Below are 23,419 nucleotides of genomic sequence, written 5' to 3'. Positions count from 1 at the left end.
GACTGTGGTCAGCGTGCACCACTTTCCACGTGCTCCCCCCGCTCCTGCCCTCAAGTTCCTGGTGGAAAACTTTAACAACCTTCCGTCAGATGATTCTTCAAACACTCTGGCTTTCACCCTCTCAGAAACTCACCCGAGGGATGCTTGGTGCTACTTCTTTAAAACCTGAGAGCAGGTTGCAGGAAGGACATACCTGGATCACGTGGAGGTCACTGTGCAAAGTCAACCTGAACTTCAGTGCAGACTTTTTTTTTAAGCCTGTACTTCAGTCATGTTTCCTAACCTTCAAATGGGAAAATCTAATTTTCTAAGAATCTACTGATTTTGAATAGAGATAGCTCTCTAGTTCCAAGGAAGCTGTCTTCAAGGACTCACTCTCTGGAGTCCGTTTGCCCAGAGGAGAAAGAAAATTGGCTTCTGCCAGACAGCCAACTGCACACTGCCTTGGGGACCAATCCTGCCGGCCTTCGTACACAATTCATATTTTATCTTTGGAAAGCTGTCAAGCTCTTTAATGTCTAGACTAGGAGTTTTCAACCTTTGTATAACCGACATTTGGGGCCAGATAATTTGCTGCTGTCAGGGCTGTCCTGTGCTTCGTATTGTACTGTTTAGACACATCCCAGCCTTTACTCACTGGGTGCCAGTAGTGTCTCTCCTACTGTGACAACCAAAAATGTCTACAGATATTGCACATGTCCTCCAGTTGAGGACCACTGGCTTAGATGGCTACTTCGAGGTCAGAGTGGGTACTACTATGAAGGCGCAACCTGAACCATGAGGACAAATGGCAATTTGTGCATGTCCCTCCTGTATTGCTCTCAGGCTTTCTATGTGAGGGATACAGATAACAGCCCCCAGCGTTTACCTGAGCATCTTCTAGCTCACTCTCCAGGGTCCTTCTGGCTGCTGTGGCTTCTTTTTCTTCCTTTCTTGTACGCACGAGGGCCTCCTCTAATTGCCGAGCCTCCCCCTACAAGGAAGCATGGGGTCAGTGTGTGTTCAGCTGTGAGCTTCAGCTGTGAAGCTGGTGTAGGGGGCTGAGAGGGGTGATCGAGACGCCCACAGACACAGCCAGCAGTGCTGCGGGCCCAAGACCGTGCACGACAGCCATGTTTCTGGATGTCTGTGCCTGTCTGCACTTCCATACTCAGCCAAGATATAAACATCTGAATCGCCTGCAATCATTTTTGAAAGCACAAATATCCAGCCTCACCCCTAAAGCAGGTACTGGATAGACTCAGGCATGCAGAGTTTTAGAGGGGGCTTCCAGGTGATTCTCATGGATGACCTCTGGCGGAACGCTTCTCCCTTTACATTTCTTCTGTCCCCACTATTCCTGTCAGCTGCCCCCAGTACCTGTCTCTTGCAAACAGCTCGCACCTCTAGAAACCTGGCAAACCAGAGAACTGGTCTGTGACTTCAAAACCCATCAACTGTGTATTAACACAGAATAAATGGTCACGAGAGAGAATGGACCAGAGGGTGGTGTTGAGACGGCCTTTTGGGGATGGCGGAGGCCTCTGCTCAGTGTCCAAAGAAGAGTGTATGTCTGATGTCTGTGTGAGTGGGGATTCCTGTGCTTTCTGATGCGTTGCCCACCCTTGACCTCGTCAGCCCTGTTCCTAGGCCTCATTAGAAGTTCAGCTCCCATTCAGACCTCTTGTAGAGAAACAAAAGGAATGGTGTGCAGAGAAGACACGGTCACAAGTGCTTTGACCTTTCCTACTAAATTATGACAATAAATCTCTTCCTGCCTCTGAACCACTCACACAGGAAAGAAGGATCGCAGCTGGGCACAGGGCCCAGGAGCCTCACCTCGTACTTCCTGAGGGCTTCCTTCGCCTTGGCTTCATCGTCTTTAAGGTCAGCAACTTGCCTCTGAAGCCGAGCAACACTCTGTTCCAGCCCTGCAAGGCTTCCACGCAGCTTCTCATTCTCCGCCTCCAGAGCCTTCACCTGCAGCTCAGCCCCGAGCTGGGTTTGCTCGGAAGTGGTGCTCCGACTGGCCAGGACCTCGACATTCTGTTAAAAACAAGGAAACCAGTGTCAAGGGGTAGTTCCCAGCTCCGAGGCTGACATTTATTAAAAACCCACGATGTGCCAGGGACAGTGCTAGGCCAGGGGTTGGCATACTACTGCCAGCAGGCCAAGTCCAACCTGCCACCTGCTTTGAAAAACACAGTGTTATTGAAATGCCACCACACCCGTTCATGGGCACCTGTCTGTGGCTTTCACGTTACAACAGCAGAGTGAGGGCTGTGGCCGAGACCACGAGGCCTACGATGTCACAAAGCCTAACGCATGTACTAATCTGGCTCTTTACGGGAAAAGCCTGTCAACCCTTGCTTGGGTTAAGTCCTTGACATCTAGAAGAGGCCCTTGTGTGTGCAAGGAAGGAAGGAAGGCAGGAAGGAAGGAAGCCATGGCAGCCAGAGGGCCCTGGAGCATGAGCGAGAAGATGCCCAGGTGAACACTAAGGGCTCACACGGGATTCCAAGCTGTGGACGATGCTAGGAGGTGGGAACTATTCTCACTGCCATTTTAAAAACAAAGAAACTGAGATGTGGGGAGATTAAGGAGCTTGTCCAGGTTCACTGGAGAGGAAATGTATCTGGGCAGACTGAATCCGCAACCTGCTCTGTAACTCATAACCACTGCCTTCTGGTGAGTTCATGTCCTCAGCCCCTCCCCATGCACAGGGCCCCTTAGTGGAAGCTCTTGATGAAGGATAGTTTCTGTCTATAGATTTCCTTTAACGTCCGACACAAATCAGTAAATTAAAATTTGCTTAAATTATGATATACCTAGTGCAAGCTCCAGGCACTGTCATCTGCGGATGAGCTTGTGCCGCACATAACTCCTAAGAGAAAGGAATGGCAACAATTACAGTATGGTTATTGCTAATTCCAGACGTCACATGGGCGTTTTATGTTTTGGCTCAGTAACGTGAGGTGAGGATAAGCGGCCTGGTCCAGAATTCCACCTCTCCCACAGTTCGCTCGCCTTCCATTTCTCCACCACTACAATGCTGCCAATTGAGCAAAATGGATGTTCTCAGAACCGTGATGCGGGTGCCTGCAAGGAAAGGAAGGCCCAGGGAGGAGAAGGGCTGGCCTCAAAGGCTGTGCCGCAGCCCACCTGGGAGAGCTCTCTGCCAGACTGCTCGCTTGCTTGCGCAGCCGTTCAGAAAGACCTTTAACAGTACAGTAAGGTGTATTACCCTGAACTTAGCCAATTAGGGAGTTTCAGAAACCAGTACATCTTTTCACAACCTGACCGTTTAATTCTTTACATCTGGGGAAGCCCAGAGCCAAGCTACTGGGGTCAGAACGCAATGAGCAGACATGGCAAAGAGAACACGCAGGGCCCAGCAGCTGGGACATCTCAGGACAGTTTGGATATCCTCCTACTCAAACTAACAAGATGAATGAGGAAAAATCAAGTGAGGCTGGAAGCCTGAAGACGGATCTGAAGAATCCAGTCACTGGTCAGACCAGGGAAAGGAAAAGTCTAGATTGCCCATTCCTGCCCTAACTTTCCCATTAGAGATGAAACAGTGCAAAGCTGCAGTAAGCGAGACAGTGTGGTACTGGCCTGAGGCTGCACATATAGGTCAAAGGAATAGACTCAGAAGTCCAAAAATAAATCCTCACATCAGTTTCTTTTCAACAAGGATGCTCAAACAATTCAATGGGGACAAACAGTCTTCGACAAATGCTGCTGGGACAAATGGACACATATATCCACAGGCAAAAACTAACTCCAAATGGACCACAGACCTACATGTAAAAACTAAAAATCTAAAATCCTGAAAAAAAGTAGGAGTAAATATTTGTGCCCTTGGGTTAGGCGAGGGCATCTTAGACACAATACCCAAAGCACAAGTGACAAAAGAAATCAGAGATGTATTAGACTTCATCAAAACTAAAAAGTTTTGTGTTGCAAATGATACCTTCAATACAGTGAAAAGACAATGCACACAGAATGAGAGAAAATATTTATAAATCATATATCTGCAAAAAGACTCATGCCTAGAATATATAAAGAATTCTTAATTCAATAGTAAAAAAGATAAATAACCCAATTAAAAATTGGACAACGGATCTGAGTAGAAAGAAATCTTTCCAAAGAAGATATACAAAAGTCCAATAAGCACACAAACAATGCTCAATATCATTACTTATTCGAGAAATGCAAATCAAAACCATATGAAGATGCTACTTCACACCCACTGGGTTGGCTTCAATAAAAAAGACAGATAACAGCAAGTGTTGGTGAGAATGGGGAAAAATCGGGCCCTCATGCATTGCTGATGGGAAAGTACAATGGTGCAACCACTTTAGAAAACAGTTTGGCAATTCCTCAAAATGTTAAACAGTGCTACCGTATGACATAACAATTCTACTCCTACATATATACTTAAAAAAATGAAAACATATGGCCACACAAAAACTTCATAGCATCTTTGTTCATGACAGCCCAAACTGGAAACAACCCAAACAGCCATCAACTGGTGAATGGGTAAACAGAATGTGGTCTGTCCGCACAATGGAATATTTGGGAGGCCGAGAAAGAAACAAAGTGCTGATACAGACCACAACATGAGTACAGCTTGAAAACACTGCTCTGTGGGGGGAAAAGCCATTCACGAAAGGTGACATTTGTGTGAAATGTCCAGAATAGGCACATCAAGAAAGGCGATGAGTGGTGGCCTAGGGCTGAGGGGAACGGGAAATCTGGGAGGTGACAGCTGGGGTACAGGGTTTCTCTCTGGGGTGATGAAAATATTGTGATCGTTGCCAGCTCTGTGGACACAGTAAAACCAGGGGATCGTGCATTCTAAATAGCTGAATCAGCATTTTAAACAGCTAATTTTTTTTTAAGAGGGAAAACGACAGAGAAAACCTGGAAGTGAAGTCAGGACAAAGCAGGGGAGAGGACATGTTAGCCCCAGGGGTCTGAGTGCTGCCCAAGCTTCAGGGAGAGGAAGGGAGACTAGAGACTGCTACCTAAGTCAGCTGATAAAGTGAGGAGCACTTACATGCATGGTCTGTACTTTCTGGTTCATCAGAAATCTCAAGAAGAACAGGGGTACAAAACCAGATCTAGATTAGCCAGACTGGGGCCTAACCAGCACCCCCACCAGCTAGATAAAGGAGTTCGTGCTGTGTTTTGATGTTTAGACTTGGTATTTTCTGCTTCACAGCTGTGGGGGCACATGGGGAGTCCCAGGAGGGCTGACCAGGCAATCAGGTCGCTCAGGCAACCGTGACTGACAGGGGTCTGTTCCAATCCCAGCTCTCCATCTCACAGGGTGGGCGTGCACGACTCCAAGGGAGCTTGTGGGTGCTGAGATACTCGGTCTTGGTTTGACTACTCGTAATATGTTTTTCTTGGTGTTTTCATTGTGTGGTAGACCACATTATGTTGACAAATAAATTAACTTAATCCTCTGTTGACAAACCAGAATATTAAAAAGCAAACTGATGTAATCCTTCCTTGTTCCGACCCTGCCACACATACCCAGCTCTGTCCACTGTTGTCTATAAAGCCCGTAGGATACACTTCCCATGCCTGAAACCATACCCGATTCACCCGCAGCAGTCCTGGAATCTAAAAACCTAAAAACCATATCCCTTTGTTCAAGGCAAGTTCCACATCTAAGTTCTTCTCCATGACTTCCCAGTGAAAAGAAAACTGGTTGAGCCCGGGCTGGTGTGGCTCAGTGGACTGAGTGATGTCCCTGTGAACCAAAGGGTCACCAGTTTGATTCCCAGTCCCCCAGTAGAGGGCACATGAGAGGCAACCACACATTGATGTTCAAAAAAAAAAAAAAAAGAAAGAAAGAAAACTGGTCGAGAGGATCTCCTCCAACTTGGAACTTTGATCTATGCATCACCTTTTCCAAATGCTAACATCTGTATCTGGTGAACGTGGCAAACACAGCAGAACTCCACCAAGGCTGGTAAAGATCTACTCAGACAGGTTGCAGGAGACAAACACTGCTGACCTCACTTAAGTTGCTGGTGCTACATTTCAGTGATTCTGAGATGATCCGTCCTGTATGCCATACAAGATTATTGAGGATATTCCATCATAAATAAAACCAAAGGGCACACAGTTTCTAATGATTCATTCAGCAGGTCGTATCACCTATGTAATACTTATTTTTAAAAGGATGATACCAATTTGCTTTTTAATATTTTAACTATTCAGTGATAAGCAGGTAACAAAAATCAATTTCAATTCCTCTGCCACTCCGAGAGGTTGAAAACACCACACTCGGCCATCACCGCAAAGGCAAAAGTAGCACGTGTGCTACGTTCTGTTGTTTCTTGAGGTCAAACCACGCCCTCCGATCGCACATGCCCTCAGAAATCTCTTCTGCACCCATCAGACAGTCAAGGTCCCCAGGCTGTCCACCTGCACAGTGTGTGGGTGGCATACAAAGACAGGTCGCCCCGACCACTGCTACCAGGGCTGGACACCGCTCGGAGCTCCCGGAGGGCCATCTGGCGTCAATCAAGATGAAAATATACATTCTCTTGGACTCAGCAACGTCCCCGCCAGCACTTACCCTACACATGTGTAAGGTGACAAAAACACAAGTCTTTAATCGCAGCACTGTAATAGCAAAAGGTTGAAAAAACTACGTGCCAATTAATCACACACTTATTAAATAAGTTATATCCACTCAATCAAAAAAGGAATAAGAAAGTGAGAAAAATGCAAGGAGCAAAATATTACACATGGCTTATCTCTGATTCTATAAAAAGGAAGTGAGGGGAGAATAAACATGTATGTCCTCGGCTACACAAGAAACTGGTAACACTGACTGGCGGTGTGGGAGGGGTCGGGCCTATGGAAGGAAGCAGAGGCAAGTATTCCATTGCAAACCTCTTAAAACTTCTGAATTTGAAATGACGGAAATTCAGCAGATAATAGCAATTTTTAAGTATATTTTTTATTTCAAAACACGGATTACCCATGGCCACAGGCACTTGCAAGACAACCACCTCCCCCACCCAGTTCTCACCCCCTTCAGCCTCTAGAAACCCTTCCCCAGCACATTCAGATACCGCTGGGCCCAGAGCGAGCGGCACTGGGGCACCAGGAGCAGCTGTGCAAACACAGCACGGCGCCAACTCTCCCACGCTGGTTTACAAAGTTAAGAAATTCCTTCTCACCACATCTAGCGGGAGAGTGGAAATGGCCCAGATGGCCCAGGACGCACACTTACGTGAGTGCCTCTGCGAAGTTTCGGCCCCAGCCACCCTGAGGCAGAGAAGTCCAGTGCAGGGGTGATGAGAGACATCCAAAGGACGGTGGACCACTGCTTTCAAGACTTGGATTTTTCCATCACAAATGCATGTACATTTTGCATTCGACACCCTGACCTTTGTCATTCTACTCCATGTTGCTGTCATTCTACTCCATGTTGCTTTTTATATCACAATACTATGTCATCGGTGGTCCAGGAAAATGTACCACTTCTACCCCAGAGCTGTTGCCAAGCACTCTCCCCACCCAGCGCACGTGGCCACGCCCCCAGCCCAAGAAACACAGACTTAAGTCATCTCAGGAGTGGAGCTCTCAATTTTAATTCTAAAGGTGCGTATCTACCAGGGCAGAAGAAAAAGCAGTCTCTGACTCAGGCGGTGCCTCTCCCTGGGGCCTTTCATTTGGCCTGGCCCTGGGCCTTAGTTTCCTCATTTGCAAAGGCGGGATGAAGTCGCCTCACTTGTAAACTATTGGAAATAGCTAGTTAAATGAAGTGACAGCTCTTACAGTGGCCCTTGTTATGACTAGGAGGCGGATGAAACGCACATGCGTCTCCAGAAGGGCAGGAAGGGGCTTTGCATGGCTCACCCACTGTGGTTCGAGAGCCTCAAGCTTGGCTTCCGTGAGCACAGTGCACATCTCTACCAGCTAAGTATCAGGCCTAGGCTTCTGGAAAGACGGCATCCAGACCTCCAGTCTCTCCAGGGCAACTGCACCACACAAAGTAGATGACCCCTTTCCTATGTCCAGGGCAAGTCGGGCTTCTCAGTTGGCTATTTCCTTAAAGATGTAGCCCCATTTCCCAGTTGAGGATGGCCTGGTAAACTGATGGCAACTAAGAAGTCTTCCAAAACAGACAGGCTGCGGGTCTCAACCTGCTGAATTGCTAAAGGCCCACTACTTCGGAAACAGTTGACTTTCGACCATATGCCCCAATCACTAATTTAAAAGGGGGTTGGGGGGAGGAATATTCAATTGTCTCTCACCCACATGGGTCACAGTCTTTGCCAAGTACCACCATTCGCTGCGAATGATGACATGCTGACCAGCTGGCACAGGTCCACCAGTTAACCCCCATGCTTAGAAATGGTTACAGGGAAAGTTTTACCCATGACAAAAGCACCACAGGTGGCCACGCCTGAGTGTTTTCCCGGTCCAAAGACACTGAGAGGCTTTCCCTGCAGGAGCACAGACCCGACACCTCAGACAGGTCTGCTCCTGACGGACAAGTAACCTCCTAGGACGGGGCCCTCCTGGCTTGTCCTAGTGCAGACCCAACACGCAGAAGACGCAGGCCTGACTAATTAGCATGGCCCCCGGTACTGCCGGCTTTTGTTTCTCTTGTGTCTGCCTGTTTTGCTGAATGAGTGAAAACAGCTGAGGCGTGGAGGCCCGGAGTCCAGGGACCAGAATGCGGGATTGTCAGTTCCATGTCAGTACCACCCCACACTCCACTGTGTTAAGGCTGCAGGATCTTGGCTGACGGGCCCCCTGCAAGTCCCCTGGGTCAGGTCATCTGCAGGGAGGTGACCCCTTTTCACCATCCACTTTCATTTGCAACAGTGAGGGCCTGGCTTACAAATACAATGAGTCCCTCTCTCACTCTGAATGTGTGAAGAACCAGGTCCCCTGGACTGTGTCTTCAATTTCCCCCTCACCTGAGCAACAGCGAACTATTTTGGAACAGAAACGACATCTATTTTAGTCATAAGCTGCTCATTTCATCTCTTTCCCCTAGTCACTTGCGAATTTCACTGCACACAGCCTCTAAGCCAGTGTTTCTTGCATTTTAATGAGCACAGGACTCTCCCAGGGATCTTGTTAAATCAGTGCTCATTCTGACTTGGGAAGGATGGAGCAGTGAGGTCTGGGCTGAGGAGGGGCTGCGCTGACCTCAGGGCCACCCTGCAGGGGTTCCAGCTCACACCCCAACTGTCGAGTCCTTTATGCCCTCTGGTGTGACTCCAGTGCCAGGGTTTGGGTGTCAGGTGCTCCTGCCAGCTGTGCAGCCAACTCATACTGTGACCTCTGCAAGGCCTTGACCCCTCTGAGCTCAATTCACATCCTTAAAGAAACTGTAATAGGTAATACTTGCTCTACATGGGTCAGAAAAATCCAAAAAGAAAAGTGATATATAAAAGCCTTAAAAAGATGAAATCACTACACTAATGTACAGTGCTGGCTTTTCTTCCTCCTTTTTGATTCCGCCTACTACTGTTTGGTGAAGTAGGTGGATATTGAGCCATTGGAAAATCACATCTCCAAAAACCCTATTCTGAGAATGACATCAGTTTTCAAAAATTGCCTCACTGTATTTCCCAAATGCCAACACCATTCCTTTCTAACATGTTTTCATTTCAGACTGCATTGATGACACAGTTGGATAAGCTTTTTGTTTTTATTTGTTTGTGTTTGCATCTGTGTGTTTGTCTTTGGCAGGAGAGCAGTGCATGAAAGAGAAGGGAGCGAACGTGGCAGCGACGGAGAGGGTATCCTCATCACCAACGCCCCGAGCATTTTCCAGGAACAGCTGCTTCCAAAGCCAAGAAGAACGGAAGTTAACATTCGTGTCCCTGTGTTAGACGATGTGGATTCTGGACCCCACGGTGCTAACGACTTACTGCACGGCCACTTTAGGCCCGTCATTCAGCCTCCATCTGCCCTCAGCTTCCTGCTCTGTGACTTGAAGTGGTCAGTCTAGCTAATTGCAACGTCTCTGCCAGCTCTGTAGCTGGGCTCCCGGAATGAACTGGAAGGTACTGGGCAGCATTAGGCAATCACAGAATTAAACTAGGGAGTTTCACCCCTAAAACAGGATGCTTCAATGTCATCTTCAAATGCTGCCAGTGTCCCTGCCACTGCGCCCGGAGCCCAAGGCCGTGCCACATACAGGCAGCCTCCTGCCGTGGGGCAGAGCAAAGAGACCTTCGCTCATTCTCTTCCCTGTGGCCCTAACTTGCCGTAATCCCCAACTATAAATGTATCATGCTTAAGGAAGACTTTGTTTACATTCTGATTTTTTTCATTGTCCTAGTGGTGATTTTCCTGCTTATAAAACCACCTGAACAATACTCCCTTTTAATCATACCTGTAACCTGGTGATTACATAGGTTAAATATACCACTGATTTCCTTCAATGGATTATCCTTGATTTCCTGGATAATCTCTTCATGAGATAAGTCTGTCTACTTCCCCTCGAATAGTTAAAAACCAGCAAGACTTGCTGTCAGCGTGGCCTGTAATTCAGACACAGATTCGAGACAAAAGTTATGCTAATAAAATACCTCACGCGTGCTCACAGGAGGTATTTGATATAGGTGCTCATTTAAGTCGTGCAATAAACCTAAAGAAATAACCAGGGTGAAGATAAAAAATCCCTGTGATAAAAACACTCTGCACCTAACTAGGTCAAGTAATTTTTCCCAGGAGGCAACACGCTCAACAGCTCAGGCCTTGGCGTGTGGTGTGGTTCCAGCGCTATGAACTGTCCACAACAGGCAGATCCGCACAGAAAGAAAAAAGGCTAGCAGTTGCCCGGGGAGGGGGCAGAGGGGAATTCAAATGGAAGTGGTTTCATTTGAAGGTGACAGACATTTTCAAACCTGGGGCAGTGGTAACAGCTGCCCAACACTGCGAATTAAACAAACCACTAAATTGTACACTTTAACATGATGAAAATGGTGAATTTTATGTTGTGCAAATGTTACCTCAATAGAAACAAAAGGGAAAGAAAGAGTTTAGGCGTTGGAGTCAGCCAACTCAGACCAGCCCTACTTGTTTCTCGCCAAGCCTTGGTGTTCCCCTTGTTCTGCTAAGCGAACGGCAGCACGCAGTAGGTGTGCAGCGCCCCCTCAGTCGCACAGTGAGGATCTCCACTGACGACAGCTGCATATCAAGGTCAGGTGGCCGAAAGCTGCACGACTCGGCTCTCCGACCCCCTGGGGGGAGACCCCCCTTTTTTCCAGGTTCTTCCGAGTGGGGGCGCGTCCTCAGGGAAAATTTCCCACAGTCAGCCGGAGAAGGGACTGCCAACGGGGGGCTTTAGTTATGTCCACACATACTGATTTAAAGGAGGGAAAATGAATATGCAATTATATCATAAAAACAGCATTTCACCAAAGTCTCTGAAACAGAGCCCTGGATTACACACTTTTAATTATGCTTCTGCCTTTATTTATTTATTTTTTTACCCCACACCTCAAAAAATTCTTACAGAATTTTCCCTGGTTTCCCCAGGTGCTTGTAGATTCCAGCAGATAAAAAGAGCCTCACGTTCTATCAGACACCTCTTCCTTCCCCACAAAGGCCGTAAGTACAAGCTAATCTTGTGACCAGTAAGTAAGAGTTCTGTTTATAGAATCCAACATCCCCCCACGGAGCAGTTAGCCCTTCAAGCAGCTGCGGGCTGGCGGAAGGGACTCCACCCAGGCAGTACCATGTGCCCAGAGCTCTGCGTCACTAGCAAAATCTGGCAGAGCAGTGGTAGCAAAAAACCAGGAGTGAGACACCCAGTTAGAGTCACTTCGTGATTGACAGACTAGACAGCTTTACAAATGGTTAAAATCGGCTCGCTGTCAACACACACGTCCAACGGGTTGAGCAGGATTTCTGAAGACAGAACATACACAGGCAGCTTCTCCAGAGCCCTGCCTACTGGGGAGTGGGAGGGGCTCCAAGCTAAACTACGGGCTCAGTCTGGAAGCCAGCAGGTCCTAATGGAGCCCACAGTTCTACACTGTTCCCTTCCCAGAAACCTTGTTATTTGTGAAAGCAGATCCTTCAGCTTCCCCCACTTTGTTTCTCCCATATTTCCATAAATGATGCGGGGGGAGGGGGGGCAGAAATCATCCCTAAGCTGTAGAAATCATGCCATTTAAAAAAATTTAATGACAATCAATTAGGCTTTACCTTTATTATTATTTTAAAGCAATTCATCACTCTCATTCCAATGCCCCTTCACACCTCCAAACTAGAACAAATTTCCATGCTAAAAATCATCACCCTTTCCTTTGTCTTCCTACCTCCATGGCCCTAAGAACTGGAGGGAAAAAGTGGACCTGACATCACGTGGTTGGGAACAGGACGCTGGGCAAATGCTCTCACCTGCTTTGAAGCTGGTTCCCACAGCCGTCAAAGCTAAGACATGTAAGAGTGACCTTTATTTATTTCCTCTTTCAAAGGCGTTGGCTGTTCCTTCAGACGGAGTTGAGCAGACCGGGTTCCAGCAAGACCACGGTGTCCGGCTTCCTCCTTGCGGGCCAGCCTGCTGGGGTCAGCAGCCAGCTCTAACTGCTGAGCACAGGGAGCAGGGCCAGCAAGAGGAATGTCCTAATCCAGGTACAGTCACTGGCACCACCGGAGGTTTTACCCAAGTAACAATTGCTCTGAATTGCGATTTGGTTCCCTTAAAACAAGGGGTGGTATTACAGACCATTCACTGCACAGATCAAGAAAACCGAAAGACAGTAGTGCCAAATGTCAAAACACTAGTCACTAAGCAAACAGTGTCCAGGAAGGAATCAGCATGTACCACCCAGAAGCTACAGAACATAAATCACTGATTTCCTCCTAGACAGAGGCTGGAAGGGGGTGGGGTGACTTTTGGGACCAATTGTTTCCCGGCCATGGCTGCTGGCAGTGCTCTCTCTCAGTGCCTCTGTTTCTGAATGAAGGAAGAACGGAATGTCACCCTCCCCCTCAGAACTGGGAGAGATGGGGTGGGTGATGGGGGGTAAATACCCAAGTCTAATCAAAGACCTGCCCCAGCAGGGACCATCAGTTTTTTAAACAGCCATTTGGGCACCTGCCACAGAGGTCCCTGTGTCACCATGGTGGTCACTAGTGCGGCTCACCAGGCCTTTCAGTCCTTCTCCCCTCCAGGCCCATGTATGATCCTACTTGCCTGCCCCCCGAAGTCTGGTGTGGCCGTATGACTGGCTTTGGCCAGTGAAATCTGAGTGCAAGTATCAGGTGTCATATCCCAGTCCGAGCTCTAAGAGCCAGACAGTGATCCACCGCTTGCCCCTGCCCTGCTACAGCAATCAAGGACCACAGGGCTCCCCCCAGGACTCTGATGGGCAAAACAGCCTCCACGCACACATCGCCACAACCCACGGGAGAAACGTCACATGAGCAACGTCACATGAGCATGAAAGAAGCTTTCCTTACGTAAGCCACTGAGAGCTGGGGCTGCTTGTGATTGCAGCGAGACCCACTTGAGGTTCACCCAGCCCACTTAGAGCACTGAGAGAATCACAAGCTACAGCCAAAGGAGCCAGTAGGGTCGTGACAAGGAAAGAGTATGACTTCCAGAGTCACACAGACTTGGGTTAAAATATTGACTCTGCCACCTACTAGCCAGCCACATGACCCTGAGCCACTCAATGACCCTCTACTGAGCTGCAATGTCCTGATATGGAGACTTTGGGGGCCTGGTAGGGATTAAAGGCAATGTGTGTTTGTAGCGCGTGGCCAGGTGCGCTGTGTGCACTAAGGAAACGGCAGTGATTACGGCGTCCTCAGCACAATCTCCACTCTGCTTTGGTCGCTCTTCAGCTGTGGAACAGGAACCTCTGATTTCTCTCGGCAAAGCAGGAGGCAGTACTCAGTCTCCTCCCAGTGTGGTCGCAAGGGCTCAGAGTGCGAGCGTCGAGCCAGGCACAGGAGGCAGCTGTCCGGTACTCGAGGACTGCTCACCATCCCCTCTACTCTAAGCCCTTCGTCAGCCTGCCTGGAGCAGACCTGGAACACTAGGGGCCAGTGCAGGTGGAGGGCCCAGTCCTCTGCCCTGGGCTCCAAACAGCCCTGCAGGCCTCAGCTGACAGGAGGCCTACACCCCACCCTGCATACTGTACCACCACACTGCCTGTCAGGGGTTCTCACCTTGGGAACCCCACACACCAACCTGACTTCCGAGAGAGCCACACCAGCTCAAGAGTTTGAGAAGCCCCCTTGATTACTATTTACAGAGATCTGGCCCATCCCTGGGGCCAGCTCTGCAGGAGTCAGGGAGGTCCCTCACGAAAGCCCCTACTGACCTGCCACTGAGGGTTCTGAAAGGCTGGTGGCCCTGCCCAGGCCCAGCTCGGACAGTTTCGGCACTTCAGAGGCTCTGGGGAGTCACAGACTCATATCTAGGAAAACCTGCTGTTTGTCTCCAGATGCTGGCCAAGCACCAAGGGCAACCTCAATTGTGTGTCCTTAGATGGTAGCTCAGTAAAAGGCTATCAGTGGCATAGAAACATCCCAGCTGCTCAGAAACGTACAGTGTGGCCTATTGGAAGGGACACTGGAGGCAGGAGGAGGTGGGTGCCCCTGTCCCAGGGCAGCCCCTCACCAGCTGTTTGTCCTGAGACAAGCCACAGCCTCTCTGAGACACCTTTCCATAGCCATAAAACATCAGGGGAAAAGGGAATACAAGTAAGAACTTGCACAGTCAACATCGATGGTCTACACTCAATAATTACACAAATTGAACATGATACATTGCCATTCTTGAGGAGTTTGAAGTCCACGTGAGTTAAACATGTTCACAACCGAAATGTAAGTAATTGTGGCCTAAGGAGAGAGTCAGGAGCACAATGGTCCAAAGGCCTCTAAGATCGAGTGCATCCCTGTGATTAAGAATCTGGTACCCAAATGGCAGGTGAATGTTACTTCCTCTCTCAGGCCTACCAAATGCTTCCATTTCTCCAGATATACTCAAACACACCTGGATAGTCACTCACTCATTCATTCATTCATATCTCATTTCCTCATAAAGTGGGAGAATGCCAGTGCTAAGACTTGGGGCACCAAATTTCTTGGGTTAAATTTTTCTGGTTTAAACCTTAATGTGAATTCCCAGTATCCCACCATCCCCAGCCCCACCCCCTCCATATCTTTAGCAGATAAGCAGCCCTCCAGCCTCTGCTCCCAGGATCTGGAAACACACCTCGGCTCCCAACACGCCTTTCCATTTGCTGACAGCTCTCAGGCATGGAAACGTCTCTTCATGCTGAGCTGTTATCTACATTCCTGCAACCTCACTGGGACCAACCAAGCAAGCACAGTACGGTGCTGCCTCCAAAGAACAGCCTCTTTAACACTTGAAGCCTTGAGACCTCCCTCACACCATTGTATTCAGTCTTTTCTTCTTTAGGCTAAACTTTCAAAGGTCCTTCCTCACCCACCAGGACTAGTCCCAAGAACTGCCTCACAGTGGGGGGGCCCTGAAACAAAACAATACTTCCTGAGGAGTCTGTCCGCTGTCTTCCTGATTACCCGCCACCCGAGGCCCCCCAGTCAAAGGCTCCCAGTAAATAAAATAGATCTCTGACAGACACGTGGCTGCAAGGATGCCAAAGACGAAACCTGGTGCTTGAACAAGTCCACAAGCCAAAGAAAGCTTCAGCCACCTTGAGACACACAGACATGCATTCAGGGGTGACCAACCTGTGGCCTGCGGGCCACCTGTGGCTCAAGATGGCTATGAGTGTGGCTCAACACGAAATTGTCAATGTACTTAAAACCTTTTTTTTGCTCATCAGTTTTCATGAGTGTTTGTGTATTTAATGTGTGGTCCAAGGCAACTCTTCTTCTTCCAATGTGGCCCAGGGACGCCAACAGGTTGGACACCCCTGCTTAGACCCTTCCCAGGACCTCCCCCCTTGTGAGCAGCACTGTGGGGACCGATGGTGGCAGGCAGGGCATCACTGTTGGGGGCTCCTCTTGCTCCTCTCCCTCCCCATCTGGTACCTCTGACACAACCTCTGACTGGCATGCATGTCTCAGATAGCTCTTGGGATCTCAGCCCGTCAGCCCAAAGCCATTCTCTTTGCTGGTAAGTTATTCCTTAACTCTTCTGGGGGGAAGGAGACAACATTTTCTTCCCTTAGTCTGCTTTCTCTCCCACACTTCTTGCCTTCTATGGCCAATGAGCTCCAACCCCACCCATCTGATTCCGGGGCTACACCTGGGGAACTGGACCAGGGGCCCAATTCACTACTGGCCCCAGGTGAGCTGCTGGTCCCATCCCAAGGACAAGTCTCTAAGCCAAGGCAGGCATAACGACAGCTACAGAGAGCTTGATCTGGGCATGGTGCTGACTTCCAAGGGCATCTCGCTTAACTCTTTAGTTACTCCCTCGAGGAGGAACTAGTATATCCTTTTCTTGTAAGTGAGGAAATGGAGGCCCTGAGAGGGTGAGTCGCTCGCTTCAGATCTCAAGGCTGGCAGGCAGAGGAGCCTGGACGCAGCCCCAGGAGGCCTGACCTGAGGACCTGACAGGCAGAGAACTAGACTGAGCTCTTCACAAGCAGGACCTGCACCTCACCATGGGCCCAGCCCGGTGCCTGGCACTCCGGCAGTCACAATTCAGTTTAGTGAATCAGTCGGCTCTCTATGTGTCTTTTTTATTATCACGGATTTTAGAGAGAGGGGCAAGAGGAGAAGAAACAGAGAGAAAAAGAAACATCGATGTGACAGAGAAACATAGATCAGTTGCCTCCCGTATGCACCCAGACCAGGGATTGGATCGAATCGGCAACCTGAGCATGTGCCCTGACAGAGAGGGTCAAACCCTGAACCCCTGCGGGTGTACGGGACAGCACTCCAAGCAACTGAGCCACCTGGCCAAGGCTCTCTGTGTGCCATTCAGCGTCTAAGTATATATTAACGTGTCTGATGATGGTCGCCAAACTTACACACTGCCATGTTGTATACTGATGTTTATGTTATTTTTTTTTTACAGTCAACACACATTATTTCTGCTGTGCCATGCTCCGGATCAACTTTTGTTAGCTAACCTGAGAACCTACCCCAATGTATAGCAATGTCTCTATGAGAAAATTCTTTCGACTTCCAGACACCCCACATAAAAATAAATTTTAGCACCTTGCTTTCCTAATTGAGTTCCCCAATTAGCAGATTCCCTGATTAGGGTGCTGTTAATCTTGGCATTACTAAGAAGTCGGTCCGGACTGAAATCTGCCTCCCTTCACTGCATCTCTGCCTCAGACCACATGTCTATATCTCAAAAGCATGTGCGAATTGAACACTCCTCACATTTTTTTAACAAAGGCCCCATTCCCAATCCAAATTTTCACAAAATTATGGTTCTCAGAGAGGCACAGGGTTTTGCTTAAACGAAGGAATGACTACCCTACTTCATGACTTTTTAGTTCCCTGAGATAGGGCTGGAATTTTCAGCTCAGGCGGAGCCTGACATCTGTTCTACCCACTCATTTTCCAGACGAGGGAACCAGGGCCGAGAGAGGTAAAATGACTTGTTCGAAGGCACACAGTGGACTTTCAGCCGTGGCAGGAACTTGATGGACTTAAATTTCACTCCCTCCTTAGCATTCTCTACGAACCTAAGTCACACCACCCCTGCTCCCTGACAAAGACATCGCCATTCTGAACACACACCTTCTCTCCCAGCACCGTCTGGGAGCCCACAGCCCCCCAGGACACCCTGTGCTCACCTGCCCCCAGAAAAACACAGAAGAAGCTGTCTGTTAGTCTTCTGCAGCTGATAGCGGCCACCTGCCAAGGGGAAAGGGTGTGAAGGAAAATATCTTACATTTCCTTCTCAACCTGAAAAATGCATGTTTCCATTCTGACTCCCCCACCCAAGCCCAGGTTTTCAACTATTCACTTCCAGAAAACCAGGATACTAGATGCTAATACACGCCTCACCACTCAACTCATTTACAATCTGTCATCCAGAATGACCTTGCCAAAAGGGCACTTTCACCATAAGACAGCTCTGCTCAGAGTCCAGAATGGCTCCAACAGAGAACAAACTGAATCTAAATGCCTCATGGCCTGGCCTCCGAAACCTATGAACTGACTTCCACCTGCCAAGTCAATCTGAGCTTGCCCCGGTCTTCATTTGTGTGACTCGGTCACACAAATTCCTCTCTATGCTGTGTGTCTGAGGCACTCCCAGTTCCAGGCCCTCGTACAATACCCAGAACTCTCTGTGGAAGGTACCCCCAGAAGGAATTGTGTAGTGTAGAGGTTCCCCCAAAGTATTCTGTAACAGAAAAGTCCTGTGAAGGATTCTCTGGGGGAAAAAGTTTTGTGGTTATATATTTCTGAGCAATTCTTAGTTGAGTCCTTTCTTAGAGACTGAGAACCACATATTAAAGGCTCTGAAAAGTTCTGTGATAAGAAAAGCCATTTCACTTTACCCCAAGAGCTCCTAAGTTTGTCTCAGCCTACCCTCCTTTCTCCATCTCCTCTGACACCACGCCAGCCCATGCTGCCTTCATTTCCTTCCTGGACACCAGCAAGAGCCTCCTGCAGGGCTGCCCACATCCCCAGTTCTTTTTCCAATCCGTTCCCCACACGCTGGGGCTTAAAAGTTCCCATGGTTTTCCTGCATTCTTAAGGATAAAGTCAAAACAAACAACCAACCTTCTTAACTTAGTTCACCAGGCTCATGCAGTCTACCTACCTCGCCCACCCGATCCCATATCACGCTCCTCCTGTCGCCCACCCCATCCTTCCTCTGGCCTTTTGTTTTTAAGTTCCCTCCCACCCCAGGGCCTTTGCATATCTGCCTGGGAAACTCTTCCTCTGCCTCTCTAAACCCTTAGCTTCTGCTCAGTCCAATCATCACCTCCTCAAGGAAATGACCCCTGATATCCCAGACTGGGTCAAGTCTAGCCCTGCTCTTCCATGGGCTTTGTCGCAGCTGCAATTAGTGTTTACTTATATATGATCTTTCCCTGTGTGCTTGCCCACTAGACTGCAAGCTTTCCGAGGACAGGAAGCATGTGTCTATTTTTGCTCACTAGGTTTAATATAGTACCTGATGCAAAGAAAATACTCAAAATTTGCTGAACCACTCAATCTGAAGTATGAACAAAGAAAGCACACTATGACATATTCCATAACAGAGAGGAGCTAAGTGGAGCCTTACCTTGACCTGGGGGAGGCGATGGGTAAAGCTGAGCCAAGAAAAGACAGGAAGGGAAAGGCAGTGCAGACAAGAAAAAAGCACATGTCAGGGTCTCAAAGCTTGAAAGGGCTGGTCACCTTCTGGTTGACTCTGCTTTACATCTAGATCAACCCCATCTGCAGTCCTCAGGAGAAGAGAGAATGTGTTTCCACCCTTCTCTTTAGCATAAAGCCAAAGGCACAGGGAGCACAGACGTGTCCAGTAACGTGAGAAGTGAACACCTCCATCGATGGGCACAGCGACCCCGAGCGCCGCGTCCCCGTGGGCACGTGTGCCAGCCCACGTCTTTGCTGCACAGCACACACCCGTTCGCCATGGCCTCGACACTGAAGCCACTATTTGCAGATTCTGCAGGTCCTGCCTCTGTGCCTGGCCCACCTTAACCCTCCGCCCCTGTGGAACTGGCCCCATTTCTGGAAACCGGAGGCCCCTGTTTAATCCCGCTCTGGTTAGCCGCGAGCCCCAGCAGTGCTCCCACTGATGCCAAGTCAGAAGCCCCAGTAAAAAGGGTCAGGTCACTCAGGACCCTTTTCTGTGGGCTTTGACTTCGCTAGATCAGAGTGTAAGCATGTATGTGTCTTTATTTTATTCCCCATCTGCAACAGGGAGACGCAGGCCAGACGCTGCTCCTAGAGTTTGTTTTAACCTAGAGGAATCCTGTCAGGAGCCACCCCTGCCCCTTCCCACCCCCCTTCACCCCAATCTAACCAGGCCTGTTCTTTGTCCCACTAAACAAACAGCCAGTTCCGCCTGCCAGGGCAGACAAGGTGCACACACGCAGGAGCAAACAAAAGGGCCCTCTTGCCCGAGACTTTTCTTTCCTGTTGGATGACCACCCCCTTTCTTATAAGTCACCAGATGCACCAGGCACCCACAGGGCCCTGTGGTCACTGGGACTATCACTCCCTGACCTATTTCCATTGCTCCCCTCACACCACCCAACTCAAGAGGACATGGGGCCTGGGGTACCTGCTGCTCTGTTCTGATTACTGATATGCCACTCAAAAAGAGCAGCCCACTCCCCTGCAGTGTCTTCAGACCGGCCCTCACTTTTCTCTCCTCCCAAGCCTAAGAGCATCCATCTGGCACGGCTACGGTGTGCCGGAGACTGTGCTGCCTGCAGCCTCGTTTCACCCTCCCCGGGGCTCTGTGGCTCTGCTGTTACACTCATTTACTGAAGGGGAAACTGGGACTCAGACTGGCTAACTGACATGCTCCAAACCAAACGGCCAGGATTCAGCTTGGGTCTCTCTGACCCAAGCACAAGCCACCAACCTCTTTCTCGAAGGCCTTGATAATTCCCTTGCAAAGCAGATTTGGGCCCTGACTGGTGTGGCTCAGTTGGTTGGAGTGTTGTCCCATAAACAAAAGGTTGAGGGTTCAGTTTCTGGACAGGGCACCTACCTAGGCTGCGGGTTCCATCCCCCCTCTGGGCACATATAATCCCTGGTCTGGGAGCATGTGGGAGGGAACCAATCAATATCTCTTTCTCACACTGATGTTTCTCTGGCTCCCTTCCTCTCTCTCTAAAGCAATGAAAAAACAATGTCCTCGAGGTGAGGATTTAAAAAAAGCAGACTTGGTAAGGACTGGAAGCTGCCCTCCCCCCAAATACCAGGCTGTGCACGGCACTCTGTCTGTTCAGCAGACAATTCTGTAGATAATCAGAATGATTGTCTTGGAAATAGGCAACTTTGGTTTTCAACAAAGAAGGAAATAAGGCCGTTTGGGCTTTATTTTCATTTTTGAACATATCAGTTGCCTTTGTGAGCACATCCAATTGCACTTTAGAACAACTCTGTGAATGTTTTCCCTGAAAACACACTCCCCCTCTGGTCTTTCACTCATTTATCTTATCTCCATTCCCCAGAGTTCTTGAGGCTCCATTCCAAAGTCATTCCTGGTTATCAGTTTTGCTTTTACAAGCAACATTTATCTGGATTGCTAAGACATTCTTGGCCTTTTAGAAACATGCTTCTTTCGTTTTTCTTGTCAATTAGTCACTTTGTATGCTTCCAAAGTTATGCTTTTGTATGAAAATAGATGCCTCCCTAACTCCCTCACCCTTCACATGGCTCTAACTGAAGCCGCAGTGGCAGCTTCAACACGTGCTTTGTCAAAGTTAGTCCAGCCCCGACCAGGTGGTTTGCTGGTTGGAGCACTGTCCCGTGTGCCAGGCAAAGGGTTGTGGGTTTGATTCCTGGTCGGGGCATGTACGGGGGGGCAACCGATCTCTCTTTCTCTCTCTCCCCCCTTCCTTCCTCTCTCTCTAAAATCAACAAACATATCCTCGGGTGAGGGTTTTTTAAAAAGCCAATCCGTATTAGGGAAATAATGCTGGTTATCACCCAGATCACATGAAGACAATGTGGGCCTGTTTACCTTCTGTGTTTGTAAGCACCTCCTCAAACTGTTCATCAACGCTTTATTACACAGAACCCAAAAACAGTAGGGTGGCCATAGCTCTGCATTCTCCCAGGCAGACAGACAGACAGACAGTCCTTAAGGCTGATACTTATTATCGGTCTTTCTTTCTCTCTTCAGTGGCATACCTAGGTCAGAAGAGCAAAGGGGGCTATTTCTGAGAGCCATCACAGGTTTTACAGGAAGTTGGATTTTAAAGACACCAGCAGGCAATAGGCATGAGGAATTCTTGACATGGAAGGCAGGCCTTCTATCAAGACAGGTCGAAGTATTCTCAAGGTATGAGAACTGGCAGATTTCACCCTCCCTGCATCCTATAATCCACAAGGAAGCTAGTAATGAGACCAACACTAGGCAGAACTGGTGGCTAATGAGCTGATTGAGAAAGCAAGGAGGGTACTGATGATACAATGAGATTGAGCTGCTGACAGCCAGTTTCTGGGTTATATGTGAAAGCTATTTCAGTGACTTTGCAGAGAAAATTTCCTGTAAAAAAACATAGGAAAGGTTCCTGGTTTAAGGACCCATGGGGTATGACCAAGTTACATGAACTGAACCTTTAACCTATGAAGCCCCCAGAAGTATGTAACAAAAAAAATAATAAAGTAAGACCCTGCCTTCAAAGAGTTTTGAGGTGAAGACAACTATCTCTACAGCTCCTATGACATATACAGGCAATAAATCCCTAAGAGAAAAGCAAAGAGAGAGCTCTTGCATCCAGAGGAGAAGAGGAGCTACTTTCTGGCTTCACAGTCAGTTTTTTACAAGAAGCACATGGAGCTATTTGGAGGAGAGCAAATGTGCCAGTGTCTGAGCTCATGCCTAGACACTCGAGTTTCCAGGGAACACCCTTGGCCAAAATCAGGTGGACGGGATGCCAGCTGAACACTGTGCACCATCACAAGTGGCTGGGGTTCAGGAATGAACAGAGAAAGATATAATCCAGTCCTTCTGGGATGGCAAATATAATTTTCACCACTTTGCAATTAGTCTAAAGTGAAGAATCAGAACCATTTAACCCCACACAGAAAGAACACGAAGTTCATTGGGATTGGGTCCATCCCCAAAACAAAACCCATCCTTCTTAATGCCTTTTAATTTTCTATTTCTATTTTAAAAGCCTAATCATATATGAGTAATTTATTATAAGCCACTCACAAGGGAAGGGTGTTAGATGCTAAATCCAGGTGGAGGGGGGAAAAGGACCAAGAGAAGGGCGGGGGCAGAAGTGGGCTCTCGCACGCTCTGAATTTCAACAGAACCACAGCAGGGACCTAAAGATGAAGAAAGAGAATCGTTTGTATTTCCATCACAAATAAAGCTTTTGGGCCCCCATTTCAGAACACAGATCCTTCTCAACCCCTCCTTCTCACTCACACACTATCCAGTTACAAATGTTCGTATGATGGCTACGCCTTTAAAACACTAAGTCACTAAATAAGACTACAAATGTAAAACTTTTAAATTTCAAGAGCAAAGATATAAAAATGATGGTCTTTGGAGCCTACATTTCCTTGCCTTGGGAGGCTGACTGATTTTAATCCTCATCTGAGAATATGTTTCATTATCTTAGAAGAGAAGAAGGAGAGAGAGAGAAACATCAACGTGAGAGAGAAACATTGCTCAGTTGCCTCCCGTACACACCCCAGGAACCCGCAACCTTCTGGTGTACAGGATGATGCTCCCGCCAGCGGAAGCACCGGCCAGGGTGAGACATGTTTTTAGTGATATTCAGGCTGATACCCCCAGTCAATGTTCTTGCAT

The 23,419-nt window shown here is 48.4% G+C and overlaps 1 protein-coding gene across 3 annotated transcripts in view; it reads right to left on the bottom strand.

Moving 5' to 3' along the window:
- The window catches only part of CGNL1 (cingulin like 1), a 98,328-nt gene that overhangs the window by 29,332 nt on the left and 45,577 nt on the right, over positions 1 to 23,419 (bottom strand). For all 3 annotated transcript variants that reach the window (XM_037053975.1, XM_037053976.1, XM_037053978.1), the window contains exons 8-9: positions 1,819 to 2,025; positions 869 to 973 (exon numbers count right to left, since the gene is read on the bottom strand). In XM_037053975.1, coding sequence (XP_036909870.1) covers positions 869 to 973; positions 1,819 to 2,025 — 312 coding nt within the window. The remainder of the gene's footprint in view (positions 1 to 868; positions 974 to 1,818; positions 2,026 to 23,419) is intronic.

The sequence above is a fragment of the Sturnira hondurensis genome, unplaced genomic scaffold (assembly GCF_014824575.4).
Source record: "Sturnira hondurensis isolate 20B ecotype Veracruz unplaced genomic scaffold, ASM1482457v3 Scaffold0008196, whole genome shotgun sequence".
Classification (NCBI taxonomy): Eukaryota; Metazoa; Chordata; class Mammalia; order Chiroptera; family Phyllostomidae; genus Sturnira; species Sturnira hondurensis.
Note: the sequence above shows the minus strand (reverse complement) of the source record. Positions and strands in the feature narration are given on the sequence as shown.